This window comes from Monodelphis domestica, chromosome 2 (assembly GCF_027887165.1).
Source record: "Monodelphis domestica isolate mMonDom1 chromosome 2, mMonDom1.pri, whole genome shotgun sequence".
In the NCBI taxonomy this organism is placed as follows: Eukaryota; Metazoa; Chordata; class Mammalia; order Didelphimorphia; family Didelphidae; genus Monodelphis; species Monodelphis domestica.
Genome location: NC_077228.1, coordinates 110,616,466 through 110,638,598, shown reverse-complemented (window position 1 = coordinate 110,638,598; position 22,133 = coordinate 110,616,466). Strand labels below are relative to the sequence as shown.

Genomic DNA, 22,133 nt, shown 5'->3' with positions numbered 1-22,133 from the left:
CACCTTACGACTGTTTGTGCAGCTTTGACTGGATGGCACCATGCTGATTCCCCCCTTTTCCCCCGCCTGCCCTGCACAGATGGGGGCCTCCTCTGATCTCCAGCCCCACTCTGCAGCTGGGACTGGAGTAAAGCCAGGACGGTCCAGCCCTACCTCCAGCTCCCATCTCCTTCCCTCCCCTTCCCCTGAATGAGTTCGTCTGACTTATTCAAGACAGGCAGGGGAACAAAGGTGGCCTGGGGGAAGGAAGGAGGCTCCCAATTCATCTGCATTGAGACTCTGGGACAGAAAGCCCCTTAAATGGCCTCAGGGGACAGGAACTAGACTGTGAAGTCCATGGGATGAGGGGTGGTGGACAGGAATGACTGCCCTGGGCTCCTAGCTCATCAAAGGGACCCTGTCCCTTCTGCATAAAAGGAAAGAGAGAAACTAGGTTGGCCCCATGCTAAATCTTACCCAGACCCCATCTCTGCTTCTGGCCCAAGGTTACCCCTATTAGGCGCTCTGCCAGTACAGTGGGAACTCACCTCCTACTGGACTACAGATGCCTAGCCTCCTCTTATCGGGGATTCAGAGGGGGGTAAACTTCAAAGCCAGATATCAAGGCCATCCTGACCTAGTCTGGGAACACTGCTCAAAGCCAGAGCCTCAGAAGGTGAGTCATCTCATCTGTTCACTGGGTCTCCAGGGGAGATGGAAATTCCCTCCCCTGAACACCCTAAGCACTTGAGTGATACTATTGAAAATAGTAGCCTATACTTCTATATTTGCTATTAATATACAACATATTATCATCAAAATTTACCATGCATATCCTATAGAGTTAGCAAGGTATATGGCACTTTGCTAGGGCTTAAAAAGTAGTTGTCAACTTCACTTAAAAAGCATTTGAAATCTGCTGTCTCATTTGGACCTATATTCTAACAGCCCTTTTGAGGTTATTGGCCTTAAAACCCTAAGCATTTTTTGCTATGACAATACCGAAAATAATAGCCTATATTTATAGCTTACCCATTTACATATGATAGCTCTTAAATTATAATTTACCATTATAGCATAATAGCTGGCATGTCATAGGTGTTTAAGAAATATTTATTGACTTCACTGATAAAGCTTTTTAAATCTTACAACAACCCAGTGAGGTAGGTCATTCAGATATTATTGTCCCCAGTTAATAGATCCCAAAGCTGAGGTTCAGCCAGAGGCAGTTACTTGCCCAGGGTCATGTCGTAATAAGTGGGTAGGGGCAAAGGACCTGACTCCAAGCCTGGTGCTCTTTGCACAATTCTACCTCTTGTTCAGGCTCCGGCTCTCTTTATTGAAGAAAATTCCTGTGCCTCTCCCTGACGCTCAGGAACCTGTGGCAAAGATTCTCCTCTGCTCACTGCCCTTTGGCCAGGAACTAAAGGGCTTCTTACAGAACCACTGAACCTTGGAGTTGCCTATCTGAGATGCCCCATCTCTGTTCCCCACTTTGAACATTCTGCCCTTTCTCCTGCCAGGCCAATATCGGGCACATGGACACTCCAAAGGAGCTTTGGAAGATGATCACAGGAAACATGGCCCTTATCCAGGTGAGTGTGAGGAGGGTGGTGGGAGAGAAGGGCGATGAGAGCAGGCAGAGCTAAGCCCCACAGAGCAGAGAGGAAGAAATCCCTGTGAAATGCTGAGCCCTTTGGGGCAAAGTGTCTCAGCCCAGAACAAAGGGGCTTCGACATAATCTAGGGTCTCTAGAGTAGGATGTAGTTCCTGAAGTGATTTCCATGGCCTCGATGAGCTGGCTTTCACCCAGAACATCACTGGATGGTAACCAGGTTACTCGGGAAAACAGCCAAAGCAGGAGAGCCTCAGGGATCCCCTCATCTTCCCCAGTGGTATCTGTGCCCCAGGGCTTTCCTGAGGGTACAAGGACAGTTTGAGAACATGAAGGAACTACAGAAGAGAGATTGGGAATGCTCAGGTGCCCTCTGCTTCTCTCACCCCAATGCCACCCAAGGCTTTGCAGATTTGGGGACGGGAGTCTACATACTTAAGTGCCCAGCCCAAATCGCCCTCAGCTGGCTTCAACTCACCCCACTAGAAAGATTCCATTAGTCAGTAATATGGACCTACAGCTCTATAGAAAGGACCTTAGTGATCATCTAGCACAATCCCCACATTAACATAGAAGACCAAAAGGAAAGGGCCAAGGCCAGGATCCTAGGCATCTGCTGAGAGGAGCCAGCAGGGAACTAATTTTTCAAAGGCACAAACCCTCCCTATGAGGCACTAGTTCAGTTCAATCTATTAAACCTTTCTGCACCTCTTGTTAGCAGAGCACTACAGAAAGGAGTGAGAGATAACCAGAGTATAGCAGAGACCCCTTCCCTGCCCTCATGAAGCTTTTGGTCTCCTAGAGAGGTTACAATTCAAACACAGAAAACTGTAATGAGAATTACAGAATTGCATCAGAGGGCTACCAAGCAAGCCACTATGTGAATGAGCTGTTGGTACCAGCAGGGGATCAGGGGGCACTTTCTTGAGGAAACAGCAGTTGAGTTAAGCTTTAAAGGCTAGGGGGAGGAGGAATAGAAGGAGGGAGAAGAGGAGGACATTCAGAGAGAAGGGCACAACGTGATCAGAAGTAGTCGGGAAAATGTAAGCTCCTTTCTTCCCCCATTTGTTGAGGGTCTAGAGCATACAGCGGTGAGTAAGAAGTCAGGTTGGAGAGTGAGAACGACACCACACGCTAGGAGACCTTGAAAGAAGTTTTTGCTTTAGTCAGTGGGGAGCAGAGAACCCTGGGAGATTTTTGAGCAGGAGTGATATGACCAACTGGATGTGTAAAGAAAAGGATTCTGAGGGTTTTGTGAAATAGAGGCATAATGGAGGGGGGAGAGATTTGGAGGTGGCAAGACCTGTTAGGGGGCTGCGGCAAAAGCCCGAGGGAGTGATGATGAGTCATGGCCTGGGGAAGCAGTTGAGGTAATGGAGGGAAGGAGGTGGTTACAAGATGGTGTTACAAAAGTAGAATCCCACAGGTCTTGGGACTTGGAACTGATTGAATACGAGAGTTGAGGGAGAGCAGTGGTGAGAAATAACTTCAAGGTTTCAGATAGAAGGTGAAGGGTAGCAGCAGTGACAGAAACAGTGAAGTCGGGGAGGGGTGTAGGGGGAAGTAGCTAAACTGTCTCAGATAGGATGAATTGGAGGTGCCAGGATGCACAACATTAGCTGTTTCTGAGAAGTCAGGAAGGGTGAGGACTTGGAATAGGTCACTGAATGTGGTACTAAGTCATCAATGGCATTCAAGAGAGGAGTTCTGGCAAAGTCAGGGTAGAAGCCAGCTTGTGATGTGCAGGTGGGGAGAAAGAGGGTGCTGAAGACATTGAGGCACCAGGTGTAGACAACTTTTTCAAGAGGTTTACGAGGGAAGGAGGAGGAGAGAGAACAATCACTGGCTTAGAATGAAAAGATGGAGAGACAGCTTTTGGTTTGGGGAAGGCTGAGACATTCTGGGCATGTCTGTAAGCACATGAGAAGGAGCCAATGAATCAGCCATTAGTTCTTAAGTATGTACAAGGTGCCAATTGTTGTGCTAGGAGTATAGCAACAGAAAAATGGTATGAGCTTCCATTCTTCCAGAAGACAACCTACATCTATTTAAGAACAGGAATAGGGCCTAAATTTGTGATTATAGGGAACTCTGGCATAAGGAAACTATTGATGTAGTTTGATACCTTCTCTGCAACTTAGTCTTTTTTTTTTCAAACCCTTACCTTCTGTCTTAGAATTGACACCAGCTGTTGGTTCCAAGGCAGAAGAGCAGTAAGGGCTAAGGAACTGAAGTTAAGTGACTTGTCTAGGGTCACACATCTAGGAAGCATCTGAGGCCAGATGTGAACCTAGGACCTCCTGTCTTTGATCCTGACTTTCTATCCCCTAAACGACCTAGCTGCTCCTCTGCAACTTCATCTTAGATGGGTTTTTAATTTGTATCCCATGGATCTCTTCTCAGAATAATACTTTTAAATGTATATAAGATAAAATCTATAGAATTACAAGGAACACCAATTATAGTGAAATAAAGATATCATTGTATCCCCTGGTGAAGAGCCTTTGCCTAAAAAGTTGCATAGAGGAGCAATAAGATAGCACAATAGATATATAGACCAAGCGAATCAGGGGGTCCTAGGTTCAAATGTGGCCTCAGATACTTCTACCTGTGTGATCCTGAGCAAGTCACTTAACCCCAGTTGCCTAGCCCTCACTATTCTTCTGCCTTAGAATCAAAACTTGATTTGAAGACAGAATTGTAACCTCCCTGGGAGACTGAAAGGAGAGAGAAAATTCTATGCATCAGTGGAAAGGCACAATACTTAATATTGATTCTAAGACAGAAGATATGGGTCTTTAAAAAAAAAAAGTTTTTTAGAATAAGTCAGTGACTTTCCCAAAGTTAGCCAACTAATATATTTCAGAGGCAGAACTTGGACTTGGGTCTTTCTGGCTCCAGTGCCACCCCTCTATGCACTCCCATCATAGTTCCTCTTTTGTTTTTATACAAACACCTATAAATGTGTGTGGATACAAGCATAACTGTTATGTGTGTGTTTTCATAAAAGTACATGTGTATCATGAATAAATACCAAGAAGTTAAAGAGGATTCTAGCAGTCAGAGGGCTCAGGAAGGGACCTCACTAGAAGGTCATGCTTGTGCTGTCATGAAGAAAGGGAGGGATTCTATGAGGTGGAGGTAAGGAGGGAGGGAATGCTATGCACCAGTGGAAAGGCATCGACAATGGAGAGGACATGATTTCTGGATGGAGGTCCTAGAGGAAGCAAAAGGGAATGGCATCTTGGGCATGGGTAGAGACCTTAGCCCTGTTGAGGGGTAAGGGTGCTTCCGTAAGTGGGGAAGGAGGAGAGTGTGAGGAAGGAGTTGAAAGAAGAAGAGGGGACAGGAGATGCTTACATCAAATTACCTAAATCTCATGAAGTGAGAGGCTAACTCTTCTGTAAGAAGGGGCTCGGAGGCCTGAGCCAGGAAGCAAAGAAATAGAATAGTTACTGTGAGGAACAGCTCAGGGATCTGATAAAAATGGGACTCTGACACCATTCTATCTCCTCAGACTGTTGGGAGATAAGAAGTTCGAGATCCTCTGAAGAGATAGTAATGGGAAACTCTTAAGAGAAACTATTTCTCTTCTTCCTGGATTCACACGCTCCTGATAATTCCCCTGTCCACCCCTTGCCCCAGGTGCAGGCCACTGTAGTGGGCTTCCTGGCCTCCATTGCAGCAGTCATCTTTGGCTGGATCCCCGACGGTCACTTCAGCATTAGCCACGCCGTGTTGCTGTGCGCCAGCAGCGTGTCTACCGCCTTCATTGCTTCCCTGGTCCTGGGTAAGAAACCAACCAGCAGAACTGACTAGCCCTCATCCCTCACCATTCCCCTATGGCAGCCTGACTGTGACACCTCTCCTGCTCCAACTAGGCATGATTATGATCGGAGTCATCATTGGCTCCAGGAAGATTGGCATCAACCCTGACAATGTGGCTACGCCCATCGCAGCCAGCCTGGGAGACCTCATCACGTTGGCGCTGCTCTCGGGCATCAGCTGGGGGCTGTACCTGGAACTGGGTGAGAGTCTGCTTTCAGGGAAATATCGGGGAGTAGGAAAGAGTTAGGATTGACGTTCTGAAGCATCAAGGCTGTGTCTAAACATGTGTATGATGTGCCAGTTGACTAAGCTTCCTGAGCTAGAGATGGGAGCTGTGCCAGGAGTTCTAGAAATGCGCACGTAGTTCTCTTGTGTTTTCAAAAGCTCAATTTGAAAGCAGTTTTAATGTCTATAAACCTAAAAAAAATCAACCAATTAATCAGTGAGCATTATTTTAAAGCACATACCATGTGCCACATACCATTCTAGATACTGGGAAGACAAAGGCAAAGGTGAAGAGTTCTTTTATGCAAGGAGCTTATGTTCAAACAGAGGAAACGATACAGATACATCTACATGGAAGCATGCACAAAAGAGATCTGTGAGATAACCTGGTAGTCTGTGGGGGGATGAAGAAAAGACCCTAGCCATGAAGGGGACCAGGAATGGTCTCATACAGACGGGAGCACTTGAGCTGAGGTGTTTTTACCTTCTTTAAATAACTCCTACCTTCTGTCTCGGTGTGAATTCTAAGAAGTGTGGTGAGGGCTAGGCAATTGGGGATAAGTGACTTGCCCAAAGTCACACAGCTAGGACGTGTTGATGGTCAGATTTGAGGCCAGCTCCTCCTGACTCCAGGACTGGCACTCTATATCCACTCTACTACCTCGCTGCCCCACTAGAGCTGACTCTTAAAGGAAACCTGAGCTTATGAAAGGCAGAGTTAAGGAAGAAATGCTTTTCAGACAGAGGAGACCAGAGCCAGTGCAAAGGAGAGATGGAATGTGACTTGTGGGCAACAGATGGAAGGGCTATATGGCTAGAGTTCTTGGAGAGGAGCGATATGTAAAGAGTAAGGCAACTAGAAAGGCCTCCAGATCCCTCTGAGCATTGGCAGGGAGATGGCACACTGAGATGTTGGATTAAGAACCTGTGTGACTGTGTGACTTTGGGCAGGTCTCAGTTTCCACATGTAAGGTGGAAGGAAGGTCTAGGGTGGGAAAGGGCCCCTCCGTTCCCTTTAGGTCCCTCAATCTATGAACTTTCTGTGGGCTTAGAAGGTTTAGATCTGACCCCGAGCAGGGATAAAATAAGGAAGTTGATCACTGTCCTTGAACAGAGGAACCAAAAGAGGATGTTCTCAGACCAAGGAGGAGGAGCAGGGCCTTGATAGTACACAGGCTCTGGGAGCCCACAGATTGGACACCCCCATCATGGTTTGTTTTTTTATAAAATGGGGTTCATGCTACCTATCTCATAGAGGTCTTGGTCAAATGAGGTAACATATGTAAACCTTAAAGCACTATACTGTATAAATATGAAATGTGACGATAATAAGAATCAAATGAGATAACTTACTTGAAAGTATATCGAGGAGCAGCTAGGTGGCTCAGTGGATAGAGTTGTGAGGACCTGGGTTCAAGTGTGGCCTCAAGACACTTCCTATCTGTGTGCTTGGGCAAGTCATTTTACCCTGATTGCCAACCCCTGACCTCTTCTGTCTTAGAATTGATAATTAGGGCAGAAGGTAAGAGTTAAAAAGCCCATATACACTTAGAGTATTATGATTGTTGTTATTATTATTATTTTTCATTTGAAGAAGCCCATTGAGGTGATGACAGTTGAATTCAAACTAAAAAATAAACCCAAGCTAAGCTGGCATCATTCATCAGTTTTCTGAAATGGCTTTGAGCCATTTCCCAAAACTGCTCTTATTCTGCATCTGTGAGTCTGCTAGAAGGATAGCAACTTTAGCTGTAGAACCTCCATTCTCCCAGTGGAAGGATGTGTGACCCTGAGTGAAGGTGACTGTGGGGCCAGGATGGACCGTACTCACGACCCTCTTTCTGCCTCTTCCCAGAGGGCCGGCCGTATATCAACCCTCTGGTGTGTGCCTTCTTTGTGGCCTTGTTGCCTGTCTGGGTGGTACTAGCCAAGAGGAGCCCCGCCACGCGGGAGGTCTTGTACTCGGGCTGGGAGCCGGTCATCATTGCCATGGCCATCAGCAGGTAGGGTCTGTTCCTTCAGTCTGTGGCCCCACCAGAATCTTCCTGTTTAGGCACTAGAAGGTGGGGGTAAGGACAAAAGACTAAGGTTAATAGTCATTGGTACTTCTGGGGGGGCGCCCTCTCTCCCCTAAGGCTGGTGAGGGAGATGGGAGTGGTGGAGAAATTGAGGGTGGAAGAAGTGGCTGGCCTATTCCTCAGGTGCCATGATGAAACTAGATCCATAAGAGCCTGGCCAGAAGCACCTAAAGCCCAGTCCAGCTCCAGAGCCATGAAGCTATGGCCCTGTGTTCTGGCACGATGGGCATTGGGACCCTAGGGCACCATGAGGTCTGTTCTCTTCTGAGGCCAAGGGACTATCTCCCAGAGCCCAGAGCAAGCGTGTCTAATGTCCCTGCTTAAATCGTATGTCCCCACAGTGTTGGAGGCCTCATCCTAGACAAGACTGTCTCTGACCCCAACTTTGCTGGCATGGCTGTCTTCACTCCAGTGATTAATGGTGAGCGCTTAGCATTTTTGAGAGAAAAGACCAAGTGATGGGAGGATGATTTAGATTTCCTTATTGGGGTTCGTTTCCTAGAAGAGATCCTTAGTTCTCAGGTCTAGATTTCAGACTGGATGCTCTGAGATTATAAGACTTAGACCCAGGCACATGGGCTGGGGCCAGGAGTGGGCAAATTAGGGTCATCCATTTGTTTTCATATGTCTCGACCTAAAAATGGTGTTTACAATTTAAATTAAAATGTTATTTTATTTTAAAATGTCAAAACCATTCTTAGTGCACAGTGGCCAGATGATTTGGCCCTGGAGCCGTTCGTTTGCTGACTCCTGGGTTAAGGCCTAGACCTAGGACCTTGCTCGGTGCCTGATATCTCCCAGGACACTTATTTCTGGTATTCCTATTTTTATACTTCTCTCAAGCTCCAGAAGATCAAAGGCACAGCTCTAAGATCTTACAGAACCTATTCGTGTGTCTTAAGACTGATAGGCAGCTGGCACTAACAGAGGAGAAAGAAAGGTGTTTGAAATCTGAAGTGGGTCTGTTTCCTTTGGAAGCCTGTCTGCCTGCACTAGGATGCATAAGCGTGCAGAGCGAGTGTTTGCCCAGAGAGGTGGGGGTGGGCTTAGTTTGGGGGTGCTCAGCCTTAAGTCTTCCTGGACATGAGAGACAAGGCGGCCATACCTTTTGATGATTTTCTTTCTTCTCAGTACCTTATTCTCTAGAAGCTGGCATAGAATGGTACCCACAGGCACAGTACAAAGGATGTCCATAGTATTGGATGATGAGAACTAAGGTCATCGCGTCCCCTTTGCTTCTGTCACCCCCAAACCTCTCTTTGTCTCTGCAGGCGTTGGAGGCAATTTGGTGGCCGTCCAAGCCAGCCGAATCTCCACCTACTTGCACATGAACGGGATGCCAGGGGAAAGCTCAGAGCCAGCCCCCCGTCGCTGCCCCAGCCCTTGCACCACCTTCTTCAGCCCTGGTAAAGCCTTTTCTGGATTCTTGGGTATTTCCTAGACTTAAGACAGAGACAAATCATTGATTCATAGACGGCATCCAAATAAGAGCTCCATGAGTCTAGCCTTTACCCAAACAATGAACCCTATTAACTTGTATCCCCACCAAGTGCTCCTTCCCTCCAGTGCCAGGGAACTCACCACCCCAAAAGCAGCCCGTTCTATATTGATACTTCTTTCTATGTTTGGAAGTTTTTCCTTATGACAAGACCAGTGATCAGTCCTGAGAAGGGAATCTGTTTGATGCTAGAAGCTTTGACTCTCCCTTGGGAGCCAGGTGCTACCAAGGTGCCCAGATGGTCAGGAGCCACCATCTGTTGGGGCAGGTGAGATTCCTCTCACCACTCTAGGATCCTGAAGCCCTGAGCTTGGTGGAGTGTAAAAAAAAAAGGCTCCAGTTATCTGATGCCGCCGCCGAGGAAGGACGAGTGGGCTCGGTCCCCTGGACCTCAGACATCCCCTTCTTTCATGGAGGGGCCCCCAGGGAGGCTTCTGGATTCTCTAGCTCTTGTTCCCTCTTGTTCCCCAGACGTGAACTCGCGCTCAGCCCGGGTTCTCTTCCTCCTCGTGGTGCCCGGACACCTGGTGTTCCTCTACACCATCAGCTGCATGCAGGGTGGGCACACCACCCTGACCCTGATCTTCATCATCTTCTACATGACGGCTGCACTGCTCCAGGTATGTAGAGGGGGCTCACGGGCCTCTCCTGCTGCTCCGATGCCTTCGGGGGGGCGGGGAAGCATGCCAGAGCACCTCCTCAGTTGCACTTCCTGTCCTCCTCCCCACCACGCAACACGTTCACCACTTCCTTTGACCTGAACTAGAACTGCCCGTGGCCCCGTAGAGCCATCGTGAAGAGACCGATCTGTCTGTGCCTCACTAGGGAGGTGGGCAGCCAAGTGGCACGGTGGATAGAGGACCGGGCTTAGAATCAGGAAGACCCAGGTTCCCATCCAGCCTCCGCGACGAGCTGTGTGACCCTGGGCAAGTCACTTCACCTCTATTTGCCTTAGCCTCCACTGTAAAATGGGGACAGCCTGGAGAAGGAAATGGCACATCGCTCCAGTATCTTTGCCAAGAAAACCCCATGAATAGAAAGTCCACAGGGTCACGGGGAGTGGGACCCAGCCACCAAAGGGAGTCAGAAGAGGGTGCTCCCTCCCAGGAACCCTCGAGGCCTTGTCGTCACGGAAGGTTCCTTCTGGCCACTGGCCCTCTGCTCGTGAGCCGCCATGAGTTCCCTGGCTGGAATGTGGGAACAGCTGCATTCCCTTCTCCCGGACATCGCCCTCCAGCTTTTCAATCACTCTTTATATGGCTTCCTCTGCCGCTGCCAAGAAGGGTGTGAGGTTACTGGTGGCCGGCCAGGGACAGCACAGAGGTCTGTTCACCGCAGCCAGGCTGCTCCCTGGGTGAGAAGGGTGCTCGATGGGGGCTCCTCGGGGCCAGGGGCAGGAGGCAGGGCCCCGCTCCGACGTCCAGCTCCTTCCTCGGAGGGCCCCGGAGATGCCCTTTTCATGCCACAGTATTTACAACGTGGCTGGTTTTGAGCCCAAACCCGCTTAGTTCTCACGCTCTATAGAGGGCCCCGACGTTAGGCAGCGTCCAGAGTCTGCAAGGGGCGCATGGCCGGCCGCTGAGGGAGAGGAGGTGGGGGAGGCAGGGACTGATCATGGGCTCTGCCCCAGAAGGGACCTCCAAGACCAGCTGGCCCGCCCCCCTCAGAGAGAAGACAACCGAGCTGGAGAAGGGGGGAAGACCAAAGAGAAATCTGGACAAGCCAGAGTGGCAAATAACCCCCCAAACTTGCTTTTTTTCACCCGGCAGGCCAATATTTTTGTGCCTTCCTCACTTCCTAATCCTATTTTGCTACATCAAAGGTTAAAAATAAGTTCTTATTTCCTGAGCCCACGCTGACTGCATGAAGGAAGGAAACTTGGACTCATCAGATGTCCCTGGCCATGAGGAGTAAAGGCAGCAGCTTTGTAAATAGGAATTCTCCCAGTGTTGCTAGTGAGCCTCTTAGAGGTTGGTGACTCCCTTCGCTCTCTCCCTCTCGGGATCCTAGGGAGCTCATCGAGGAAAGGAATGGCAGGAACCACCCCGAGAAGGGCCTCTCTCCCCCTAGAAATGACAAATCTGGGGCAGTTGGATTGAGAGCCAGGCCTAGAGAAGGGAGATCCTGGGTTTAAATGGGGCCTCAGACATTTCCTAGCTGAGTGACCCTGGGCAAGTCACTTAACCCCCATTGCCTATCCCTTACTGATTTTCTGCCCTGGAGCCAATACATAGTATTGAGTCGAAGACCGAAGGTAAGGGCTTTAAAAAAAGAAAAGAAAAAACAAATCTAGGAATTGCAGCCAGATGGGTTTTTTTTTTTTTAATCTTTACTTTCTGCCCTCATAACAACTAAGGGCAAGGGTTAGACAATGGTGGAGTTAAGTGACTTGCCCGGGGTCATACAGCTGGGACATTTCTGAGGCCAGATTTGGATCCAGGTCCTCTTGACTCCAGACCTGGTATTCTGTCCTTTGAACCATCTAGCTATCCCAGCCAGAAGGATTTAAAGTTAGAATCAGATATTTAAAACTGGAAGGGACTTTCCAGTTTATCTCATCCAACCTCTCATTTTACAGATAAGGAACTTCAGGCCCAGAACATGAAGTGATTCGCTACCACCACCACCAAGGGATTTAAATCCAGTGGTTGTGTGAGATTTTGGTGAGACTGCATTTAGGAGATGGCCCCCCTAGTGAGTAGGGTCTCAGACCTGGCACAGCAGGAAACAGTCCTTTACCTGAAATTCCCTGCCATCTGAGCCCTACATGAAGCACTTCACTGATGCCCACTTTGACTCAATATTTTACTACACCCCTGGATTATAAATTTATTATATGAGGATCTGGCAGAAGTGATAAATAATATTTATTATTTCTTTTCATCCTTATATTCAGCCTAGCAACAATTCTCCAACAGAAGGCCAAGGGCTTGGCAAATGGAGTTTAGGTGACTTGCTCAGGGACACACAGCTAAATTTTTTAGAAGGTCCTCCTGACTCTGAGCCTGTCTAGCCTGGTACTGCCATCTAGCTGCCTCTCTTTTTGGCTAGCATTTATTTTTTAATGTTTTTATTTTGTTAAATATTCTCCAATTATATTTTAAACATTTTTTAAATTCTTTTTTTTTACATTTTGAGTTCCAAATTCTCTCCCTCCCTCTTTCTTGAGGAGGCAACCAATGTAATGTTGATGATACATGTGAAGTCATGCAAAACAGATTTTCATATTAGTCATTGCAAAAGAAAACACACACACACACACACATACACACAAAAAATAAAGTGAAAAAAGGATACTTCCATCTGCATTCAGAGTTTTATCAGTTCTCTCTGTGGAAGTAGATAGCATTTTTTGGCATGTGTCCTTTGGAATTCTCTTGGATCACAGTCTTAATCAGAATAATTAGCTAGCATTTATATAGGGTTTTTTTTATTTGAAATCCTTACCTTCCATCTTAGAATCAATACTGTGTATTGGTTCCAAGACAGAAGAGTGGTAAGGGCTAGGCAATGGGAGTTAAGTGACTTGCCCAGGGTCACACAACTGGGAAGTGTCTGAGGCCGGATTTGAACCCAGGAACTCTTACCTCTACACCTGACTCTTAATCCACTGAGCCACCAGCTGCCCCCATATAGGTCTTTAAGAGTTTGCAAAAACACTTTACAAATACTATCTCATTTTCTCTTCACAGTAACCCTGGGAGGACAGGTTCTGTTCTTGTCCCCATTTTACAGATGAGGAGCCTGAGGCACAAAGGGATTAAGTGTCTTGCCCCAGGTGACACAATTAGTAAGGGAGGTAATATTTGAACTCAGGTCTTTCAGACCCCACTAAGACCAGCATCATTATCCATTTTGTCATCCACTGTGCCACCTAGCTACAGGAAAGGGTGCAAACATTTATTAAGCACCGACTAGGAGCACAGGGTCTGAGTCAAGAATCCCGGAGTTCAAATTCAGATTCTTACACTTATTAGCTCTATGACCCTAGGCAAATCATTTAACTCTGCCTCAGTTTCCTCATCTGTAAAATGAGCTGGAAAAGGAAGTGGCAAATCAGACTCAGATCTTTGCCAAGAAAACCTCAAATGGGGACATGAAGAGTCAGATGCAACTGAATAATAACAATCTTGTTAGTCTTGGCACTATGCTAGGGATTTTACAAATAGTATCTCATTTGAGCCTTCTAGATGATATTATGTCCATTTTATATTTGAGAAAACTGAGGCCAGTGGAGATTAAGTGACCCACTCTGGGTCTTCTGTCTAGGAAGTGTCTGAGGCAGTATTTACACTCAGGACTTCAAGTCCAGTCTTCTACCTAAACCACCTTGTGTAACTTTTTCTTCGGAGAGAAAAAAATAATTGTCATGGCGAACCTTTCTATAGCTCCTGAAGACGTGCGATCACTTTACATAGTATCTCATCTGATAATGAAAATAAAAGCAATCAGAGATTAGGTTCACAAGTCATTGTAGAAGGATAATTCCATCCTCAACCACCTATGGGAGAAGGAATGTGCATTTTCTCCCTGTGTCTCCTCTACGCCCTCTTAAAAACCTATGCCTGGCGTTCCCTGTTCCTTCTTCCTCCCATCTCCCGTCTGGGGGCTCGAGTGTTTCCTCTCTGTCATTCTCCCTGGCATATAGAAGAGGTTATTGCCTTATTACTGAACTCAGTGGCTTCCTTGCTACGGTCTCCCCTCACCCCAATCCTGCTTTTTGACTTTTAAGCCCCCAAAACAAAGTATCTGAGCTTCCCCGAGCCTGTCCCAGAATGCTGGCAGGGACCCTGGAGATCTTGAGGTAGCTAGCAGGTCACTAGCAGGTAGAATTGGAGAACTGGGGCTCAGAATTTGAGATCTGCCACTTCTCACCACTAGAACTTCAGATCAGGAATTCCAGTGTTAGTCTCTTCATCTGTGAAGTAAAGGGTTGGACTAGCAGACTTTGGAGGCCCCTTTCAGCTCCAAGTCTGTAAGCCTAGACTCTCATGGGAGAAGTTTCAGAAGACTCTTCCCAGTTCCAATTCCAATGCTCTTTCCACTCTGCCACCCTGCCTCTGTGGACTATCATATTACTGGGGAGGCCCAGCGTGGAAAATGCTTTGTCCAAGCTGATGTGAGACCCAAGACCTAAGACCCAAGTCTTCCCATCCCAAGTCTGCTGTTTTTTCTGCTATCTATGAGACCTTCCTTGACTCCCTTGAATGAAAGTTTCCTGTTCCTCCTCAGATTTCTCATAACTCTTTGCCTTGATTTCTCCTTTGCATTTATTTCCACTGTGGTTTGTGTCAGCTTTTTTGTATAAACATTTTCCCTTGATGTTGTTCAGTCATGTCTGACTCTTCGTGATCCATTTGGAGTGTTCTTAGCAAAGATACTGGTGTGGTTTGACATTCCTTCTCCAGCTCATTTTACAGAGGAAGAAACTGAGGCAAATAAATTCAAATGATTTGCCCAGAGTCACACAGCTAATATCTGAGGTCACATTTGAACTCTGGTCTTCCTGACTCCAGGCCTGGGACTAGCTACTGCACCATCTAGCTGCCCCACATTTTCTCTTAGGAGACTTCTTGAGAAGCTAGATCTTTGGGGCATCTCTCTTTGTATCATCCATTCCTGGCACGGTGCTTGGTATATAGTAGGCGTTTGTTGAATTGGCCATCCTTAAAGTGGATGAGGCCATTTAAAAGCCCTAGGATCCCTGTGGTCTCAGGACCAGGGACCCCACGGAAAGCATAGGTTTGGGGGCTTTTTAATCCTATTTCTTAAAGCTTCTTGTCTACCACCTTTGTCAACCCCAGAGTAACAACACGACGGAGCCTTTTACTGAATGTGAACTCTGGAGGTCCCCATACCTAGGAGAGAAAAAGAGAAAGTGCTTAACCTTCCACAGGTATTAATTAGGTATCTACCCTGTCCCAGGCACTGGGGATCCAAAACCCAAAATGAAATCATCCTTGCCTTCAAGGAGTTTCCCTTCTGTCAGCAAAGCACATCTGAATTTATATAGGTATTTGCAGAATAAATGACTAATTGGCAGTTTTCAAGGAGGAATTCACCAGCATCTGGAGAGAATCAGAAAAGGCCTCATAAAAGGTGGAAGTTGAACTGAGTCTTAAAGGAAACCAGGACACTAAAGAGGAAGTGCCTTCTGGGCAGTGGCGATAGATGGTTTGTGCAAAGATAAGCCTTTAGAGATGGAGGCTCATTATGAAAACCAGTGAGAAGACCAGGATACCTGGACCATCAAGTCCAGGAGAGAGTAATTAATAAAGAATACAACTGGAAAGGTGAAGCCAGGTTGTGAGAAGCTGTAGATGCGAACAGGGGAGAGTAATAAGGTGCCACTAGAGTTTATTGATTAGAGAAGCGATATGGTCAGGGCAGCACTTGAGGAAAATTATGTTGGTGGTGATAGGAAGGATATAGATTGGAGAAGAGAGATTAGAAGTGGAGAGATGACTTGAGAGGCTGTGCGGACCTAAACTAGGGTCATGGCTTTGTGAGTGTATAGAAGAGGTCTATTTGAAAGGTAAGGTAAGGACTAGAGGGGGCTCTGGGCTCCCCCTTCTCTGCTGGGGAGCACAAGTGTGTCTGTGGTATGGAGAGCAGACTAACCCTCCTAATGCCTGTTTGAAGAGAACCTTGGGGAGTCTCACTACTCAACCCGCCTGGGGTTTGGTGACATTCCAGCATGTGGCTGTGTACTTCACAAAGAAAGAATGGAAACATTTGGATTCTTCTCAAAGGGATCTCTACAGAGATATGATGCTGAAAAATTATGGGACCTTGGTCTCTATGGATCGTCCAACTCTAAACCTGATCTCCCAGCTGGAGCAAGAGAAGGAGCTATGGATCCTAGATTTGCAGGCAACTGGAAAGAAAGAGTGCTGAAGAAGCTGCCACTCAGATCCCAGAGTATGAACTGAAGACAAAGCATTCCTATGAAAAAGTGGCCACTTCATAAAATACATACTTATATGAAGCAACTTCAGAAATATTCTTAAAGAATGTTTCTCAGATCCCTGGTTTTAGAGGAGCTTATGTATATGAAAGAAAAAGAGTTATCAGAGAAAGCCCAAAACAGTGATTTTGAAGAAATTCCCTTCCTAAACGAAACATTCTAAGCAAGTGACTGTGACCCACAAAAATTAAAAAAAAACTACTGCAGGAAAAAGAGACTAGGAATATAGTAAATATAGGATTAAATATAGGACAAACTTAGGTGTGACCTCATGTCCTGTCACATATCAAAGAGTAAAGATTCCATAAGCATGCTATCCACGCCCCAAACTCCTCAATGAAATTCATATTGATCATCAGAGAACTCACATTAGTGAAAAACCATATAAGAAATGAATGTGGGAAAAGCTTTCTATGCCATTCACTACTTCTCTAACACCAGAGAACTCATACTGGAGAGAAACCTAAGTGTAATGAATGTGAGGAGGGCTTCACTACTACTCAGCATCAGAGAATCCTTACTGGAGAAAAACTCTTTGAATATAATGAATGTGGGAAAGTCTTCATCTTTCCTTAAAGCTCAAACCTTATTGGGCATCAAAGAACCCGTACTGGAAAAAGACCCTATAAATGTAGCATGTGGAAGAAGACTTCAGTTGTAACCCCCAGTTTATTGAACATAGGAGAATTCATACGAGGGGGGAAACTGTGGATGTCAAGACTGTGAGAAATCTTTGAGTCTATGCCCATCCTTTATTCAACATCAGAAATTCACATGGGAGAGAACCAGAGCTCATTGCTTCTTTGACAACTCAGAACTCACACTGAGGAGAGATTGTGTGTCAGGAATGTGCTTCAGTCAGAGCTCCCAGCTTACTAAGCATCAGCAAATTCATTCTAGTCAGAAATTTGTAATTGTGATGAATGTTAAATTGCAAGTGCTCACAATTCAATTGAGCAGATATTTTATTCATCTCTACAGATATTTATTAATCAACAAATGTAGCAAGACACTGTGGTGAGTGCTGGGGATAAAGGAATGTATGCTAATGGCTTTGTTTCAAAGGTTTAGGCAAAATGCTATAAGAAGTTTGAGGAGAAAAAGAGCATTTTCATTTGCATGAGACACAGCTCCTACTGTCTAGTTATTTCTAGCCCAGTGGAAGAGATAAGCAACAAATACAGATATCTACAATCCAGGGCAGTGTATTAGAAGTGTTCCAAAGTGGAGTGAATTCCATTATTGGAGTACAAAGTAAGGCCAGTTTTCTTTTCAGCTGAGGTCATCAGGGAAAGGACCTTGAAGTAGGTAACATCTGAGCTATTTCTTGAAAGATGGCCAGAATTTTGTTTTGTGATAATAATAGCCCTTACTTCCCAGGGTTGTTGGGAGAGTCAAATGAGATCATAATTGTAAAGCATTTAGCAGAGTGCCTAGTAATAAGTAAGCTACATAAATGTTAGCTATTATTGGATTGTTATTATTACCTCAACCCTGAAGTTTTGTCTGAAGGGTCTTCTTTCATAATTGTAAAAGTATTTGGTCACCTCCTCTTACCTCCTGCCCTTGGACAAGAATATCTTTTCGTTCCAGAGACAAACCCTGCCAGCTGCATGGCAAATACTCCCCCAGAAGTCCTTCCTTTTCTCCCTTGTATGATTCTCCCTTTCTCTGTACCTCTTTCTGCTATGAAAGATGCTACTGATTTATCCTAAATTGCCCGAGAATGCTGCTGATGGGCTGTGTGCTATAAGCAATTTAAATTTATAAAAACTGAATCTGGAGGCAGGTAGGTGGTTCATTGGATAGAGAGTCAGGGCCAAAAATGGGAAGCCCTGAGTTCAAATTTGGCCTCACACACTTCCTAACTGTGTGACCCTGGGCAAATCACTTAACCCCAACTATCCCTTACTGCTCTTCTGCCTTGGAACCCTTATTTAATATTGATTCTAAGACAGAAACTAAGGGTTTAAAAACAAAACTAAAGCTGTACCATAGAAAACTGAATAAAAAAAGTTATTTTAGAAGTAGAAATTATAAGATTTGGCAACTGTTTGGAATCTAATACCAAGGTTATGAACCTAAGTAACTAGAAAGATGGTGAAGTTTGGATAGAAAAATAATGTGTTCTGTTTCAGAAAGGTTGATTTTGAGATGCTTATAGGATATCCAGTTCATAGTTGGTGATGTAGGTCTAGAGCTTAGAGATCTGGAAATGATCATTAAGTGCATGGACGGTGATGAGAGAGTATAGAATGAGAAGAGTAGAGGGCCTAGGGCCAAGCTTTTGAGTATACCAGCTGTCAAGGGGCATTTAATTAATGATGATCTGGTCAAGGAGACTGAAGAATGGGCAGGCAGATAGGAAGAAAACCAGTAGAGACTGGTGTCATGAGAGCCTTGGAAGGATCTAGAGGAAAATGATCAGCCATGTCAGATGCTACAGAGAATGTAAGATGAGGATGGGCAAGGGGCCAATAGATTTAGCAATTCAGGGATCATTGAGAAACTTTGGAAAGAGCAGTTTGAGTTGAGTGATGAAGCCAAAAGCCATACTGCAAAAGGATGAGGAGAGAATGTGTAGGCAATATGTGTAGACCATTTTTTTATAAGAGTTTGGCTGAGGAAGGATGAAGGATGATTGTTTGAGAAAATGATATTAGCTAATGAGAATTCTCTAAGGCAAGGGTAGATTTGGGCATGCTTGTACGTTGGGAAAGGGGAGGGGATGGTTGTGAGGGTGATTATTTAAGCAAGAGTCCCATTCATTGATCAGCATCTGTTATTTTCTTCCATGACAGCTGGGTCCTAGTACTAGGATCTCTTATCCATCCTCCTTTGGGATAGTGACTTAAGACAACTGTTACTCCCCAGCACTTAAATAAACGAAAACCTTGTCCTTTCTGTTCTAGACTAGTTCCAGAGTGGTACTGATACCTTCTGTCCAGGACGGTATTTGTGGTGTTAGGAAATGGGAGTGGAGTGGGGGAGGGAGGCAAAGATTGGTCGAGATGATGTGTAGCTAAAGATTTTGATGCTCTGAGGTGTGGCCACCTTTACCAGATGTGGTGGCCTTTGTTCCCCTCGCTCCCAGTGTGAGGTCTGATGCAGCTGGACTCCCTTTCTCTTCCCAGGTATTGATTCTCTTATACATCGCAGACTGGATGGTGCACTGGATGTGGGGCCGGGGGCTGGACCCAGACAACTTTTCCATCCCATACTTGACAGCCTTGGGTGACCTGCTCGGCACTGGACTCCTGGCTCTCAGCTTCCATGTTCTCTGGCTCATCGGGGACCGAGACACAGACGTTGGGGACTAGCCTCCACCCATCCATCCCCATCTCCTCATATTTGATTTTATTTCTTTTTTGGTTTTCTCCCCATCCTGCTTTCTAAGACTTCACTTTGATACTGAATTCTCATTATTTTCAATGGGAATTTTTAATATGTTGAGCAGAGTTTGTACAGTGAGCATTTAGGAAGGCTAGATTGACTGGGACAAACAGCATGAGTCAATTTTGAGACAATCACCAAGTGCAATTTCATGGTGGGTGCCTCCAAGCAGGGCAGGGGACATCTTTCTGGGACATAGGGACCCCGAGTCCAACCTCAGCAACCTCCATGTTTGACTAACCGGGGAGCCTTTTGTGGGTGCGCTCTGGCATTTTTGGTTGCCTGTGAGGATAATAAAATCATCCCCTTACTTCCTTGAAAATGAGTAAAAGAAAGGAGCTGGGCAGGGAACAATTGCTCCTCACTCTTTTCTGCTGCTTGAAATCAGCACCTCCACCCCTAGAGAGAGGGAGGTGGGTTAACTATTCTCACCCTGGTATGTCCCTCCCCCCTTAACTTTAAGTACCACCAATAATCTATCCCACTCTTCTCCAAATGCCTAACACTCCTTGGAAGAAGCAGACAGTGGCTTGGGCACCCTTTGCCAGCCACCAATTCTTCTATTCATTCAAATTCAGATACCCACATCCTCTCAGGGTTCAAACAACAGGCTGCATGATTCTTCCTCTGTCTTGACTCCCCAGCCATTCGACCTGTTTTTTGGCCCTGTTTGAGCACACCTCCCCCCCGAATGAGCCAAGGAGCTGAGTCAGGAGCTGGTTCTTTGCTTAGAAGTTTCGGAGAAAGTTCTACTTCCCCTTCTGTGCTTAAAATTGCATGGAATCAACTAAGACTTGGGGGCTTCCTAAGCAAGCATCCCCCCACACTCCATCACTTTCCTTCCCCTCAGCTTCTGTCTCAGTGTTCCTTCATTCATCTATTCATTTATCCAACAAATATTTATTGAGTACTCATTATGTACAAAGCCTGGAAGAACAGTCTTCTCCCACACCAGTCCCCCAGGAAGCTGATTTTTTTTCCTACATCATCATCTCTTCCATATCTAAAGCCTTGCCTCTCCATTTCCTTTGGTCTTACAGACAGAACCTGCCTTTGAACTTAGCAGTGAGGGCGGGTTTCTTGAACCTGAGCTTCACCAAACTTAGGCTTCCCTTTTTTTTTTCTGTGTTTTGGTTCTCACCTCTGCCCAGGCCTGACCACCACCAAGGTGCCCAACCTGCTTCCTCTATCAGGGTTCTTGGCTTTTCTCCCAAGTTGATGACAGCTACATCCAGCAAGAGCCTAACTGCTCCTTCCCACACTCCCCATCCCTCAACTACTAGGATCCTATCCACTGGGCACCCAAGTGGGTCTAGAATCATTAGTCTGGACCCCACCCAGTTGCTGCTGTTTTTCTCTGCCTGATACAAGAGAACTGGAAGAAAACTGGGGTTCTCAGTATCTCCACCATGTATTGTTCTGGACCAGATTGGGAATCTGGGGAAAACTGAATACATATATTCATGCATGTATGGATTTGGGCATTTGGATGCAGGTTGCTCAGCTTCTTTGCTCTGAGGGCTCCCCACAAAACCTTCCTACCCAACAAGATTGTGGGTAAAAGATACCATTCTCACCTCCACACCCAGCTTCTACCCCCACCTCCCAAATTGTCCTCCTAGGGACCGCTTAGGCAAGATACCACTCATCATTGGGACCCTCCAACTGAATTTTCTGGAGCAAATCTCCCATTATTCCCAATCCATCCTAGAATCAGAATCCTAGTTGAAAGTGATGTTCATATCCTCCATCTACCTTGGGCTATGTCCAGCAAAGCTAATTCATCACTACTTGGACTTGTCTTCTCTGCCCCTTACCTCTGCCTGATCCCTCACTCCACTACTATCCTCTCTATCTCCTCTACCCAAAGAGCAAAACAAAAACCCCCTCCAGAGGTCATCCCTCTTCCAGCTTCCCAGTTTGGCCAGTTTATCCAAATCATCTTTCTCTCATCCACAGAGTCCTATTTGGGCCAGTGAGTAGACCAGGGGACCTGGTAAGGAGGCTAGGATGCCACCCCCACCCCCACCCCCACCCTCAGGTCCTTTGTATGTGGTCTCTGATGAGAGGGTCAAAAAGAGGAACTGTGGAGTGAGAGAACAAATCACTGAAAGTGCAAATGCATCCAAGGTTTCTTTCCCCAACTGTGCATGTATGTTAGACCTGGCTGTAAGGAGCAATGTTGGTTTACTCTTGTATTCTTAAAAAGTTCCAGAACTGTGTCTTAAGAGAATTATTTATAGTTGCTATAACTGAATTGACAAATGTCAACTTAACTGATAAATTATATTTGGTAAAATAAAGAGGACATTTATTTAGGTTGTGAGTGATTCCTTGCATCTGGATAGAAAGGGCTTCTGTTCTGACTGGGAAAGAGCAAAGCCAAAAGCATTGAGTACATTCAATGGAAGCCTGCGCTGCTAACACAGATAATAAGGAGGAATCGTAGTCTCCATTTTACAAATGAGGGGAAATATCCAGAGAAGTTTAGTGTCTTGCTTACGATCACACATTTTAAAATGTTGGGGTTAAAATTTGAACTCAAGTCTT

General features: G+C 45.9%; 1 protein-coding gene across 2 annotated transcripts in view; it reads left to right on the top strand.

Annotated features, from left to right (window-relative positions):
* The window catches only part of SLC41A1 (solute carrier family 41 member 1), a 41,114-nt gene extending 19,213 nt beyond the window's left edge, over window positions 1–21,901 (top strand). For both annotated transcript variants that reach the window (XM_001365619.4, XM_056815816.1), the window contains exons 4-11: window positions 1,503–1,574; window positions 5,240–5,384; window positions 5,476–5,622; window positions 7,503–7,650; window positions 8,067–8,146; window positions 8,997–9,131; window positions 9,695–9,843; window positions 19,325–21,901. In XM_001365619.4, the coding sequence (XP_001365656.1) occupies window positions 1,503–1,574; window positions 5,240–5,384; window positions 5,476–5,622; window positions 7,503–7,650; window positions 8,067–8,146; window positions 8,997–9,131; window positions 9,695–9,843; window positions 19,325–19,510 (1,062 nt within the window). In that variant the 3' untranslated portion in view covers window positions 19,511–21,901. The remainder of the gene's footprint in view (window positions 1–1,502; window positions 1,575–5,239; window positions 5,385–5,475; window positions 5,623–7,502; window positions 7,651–8,066; window positions 8,147–8,996; window positions 9,132–9,694; window positions 9,844–19,324) is intronic.
* Window positions 21,902–22,133: the final 232 nt, after the last annotated feature.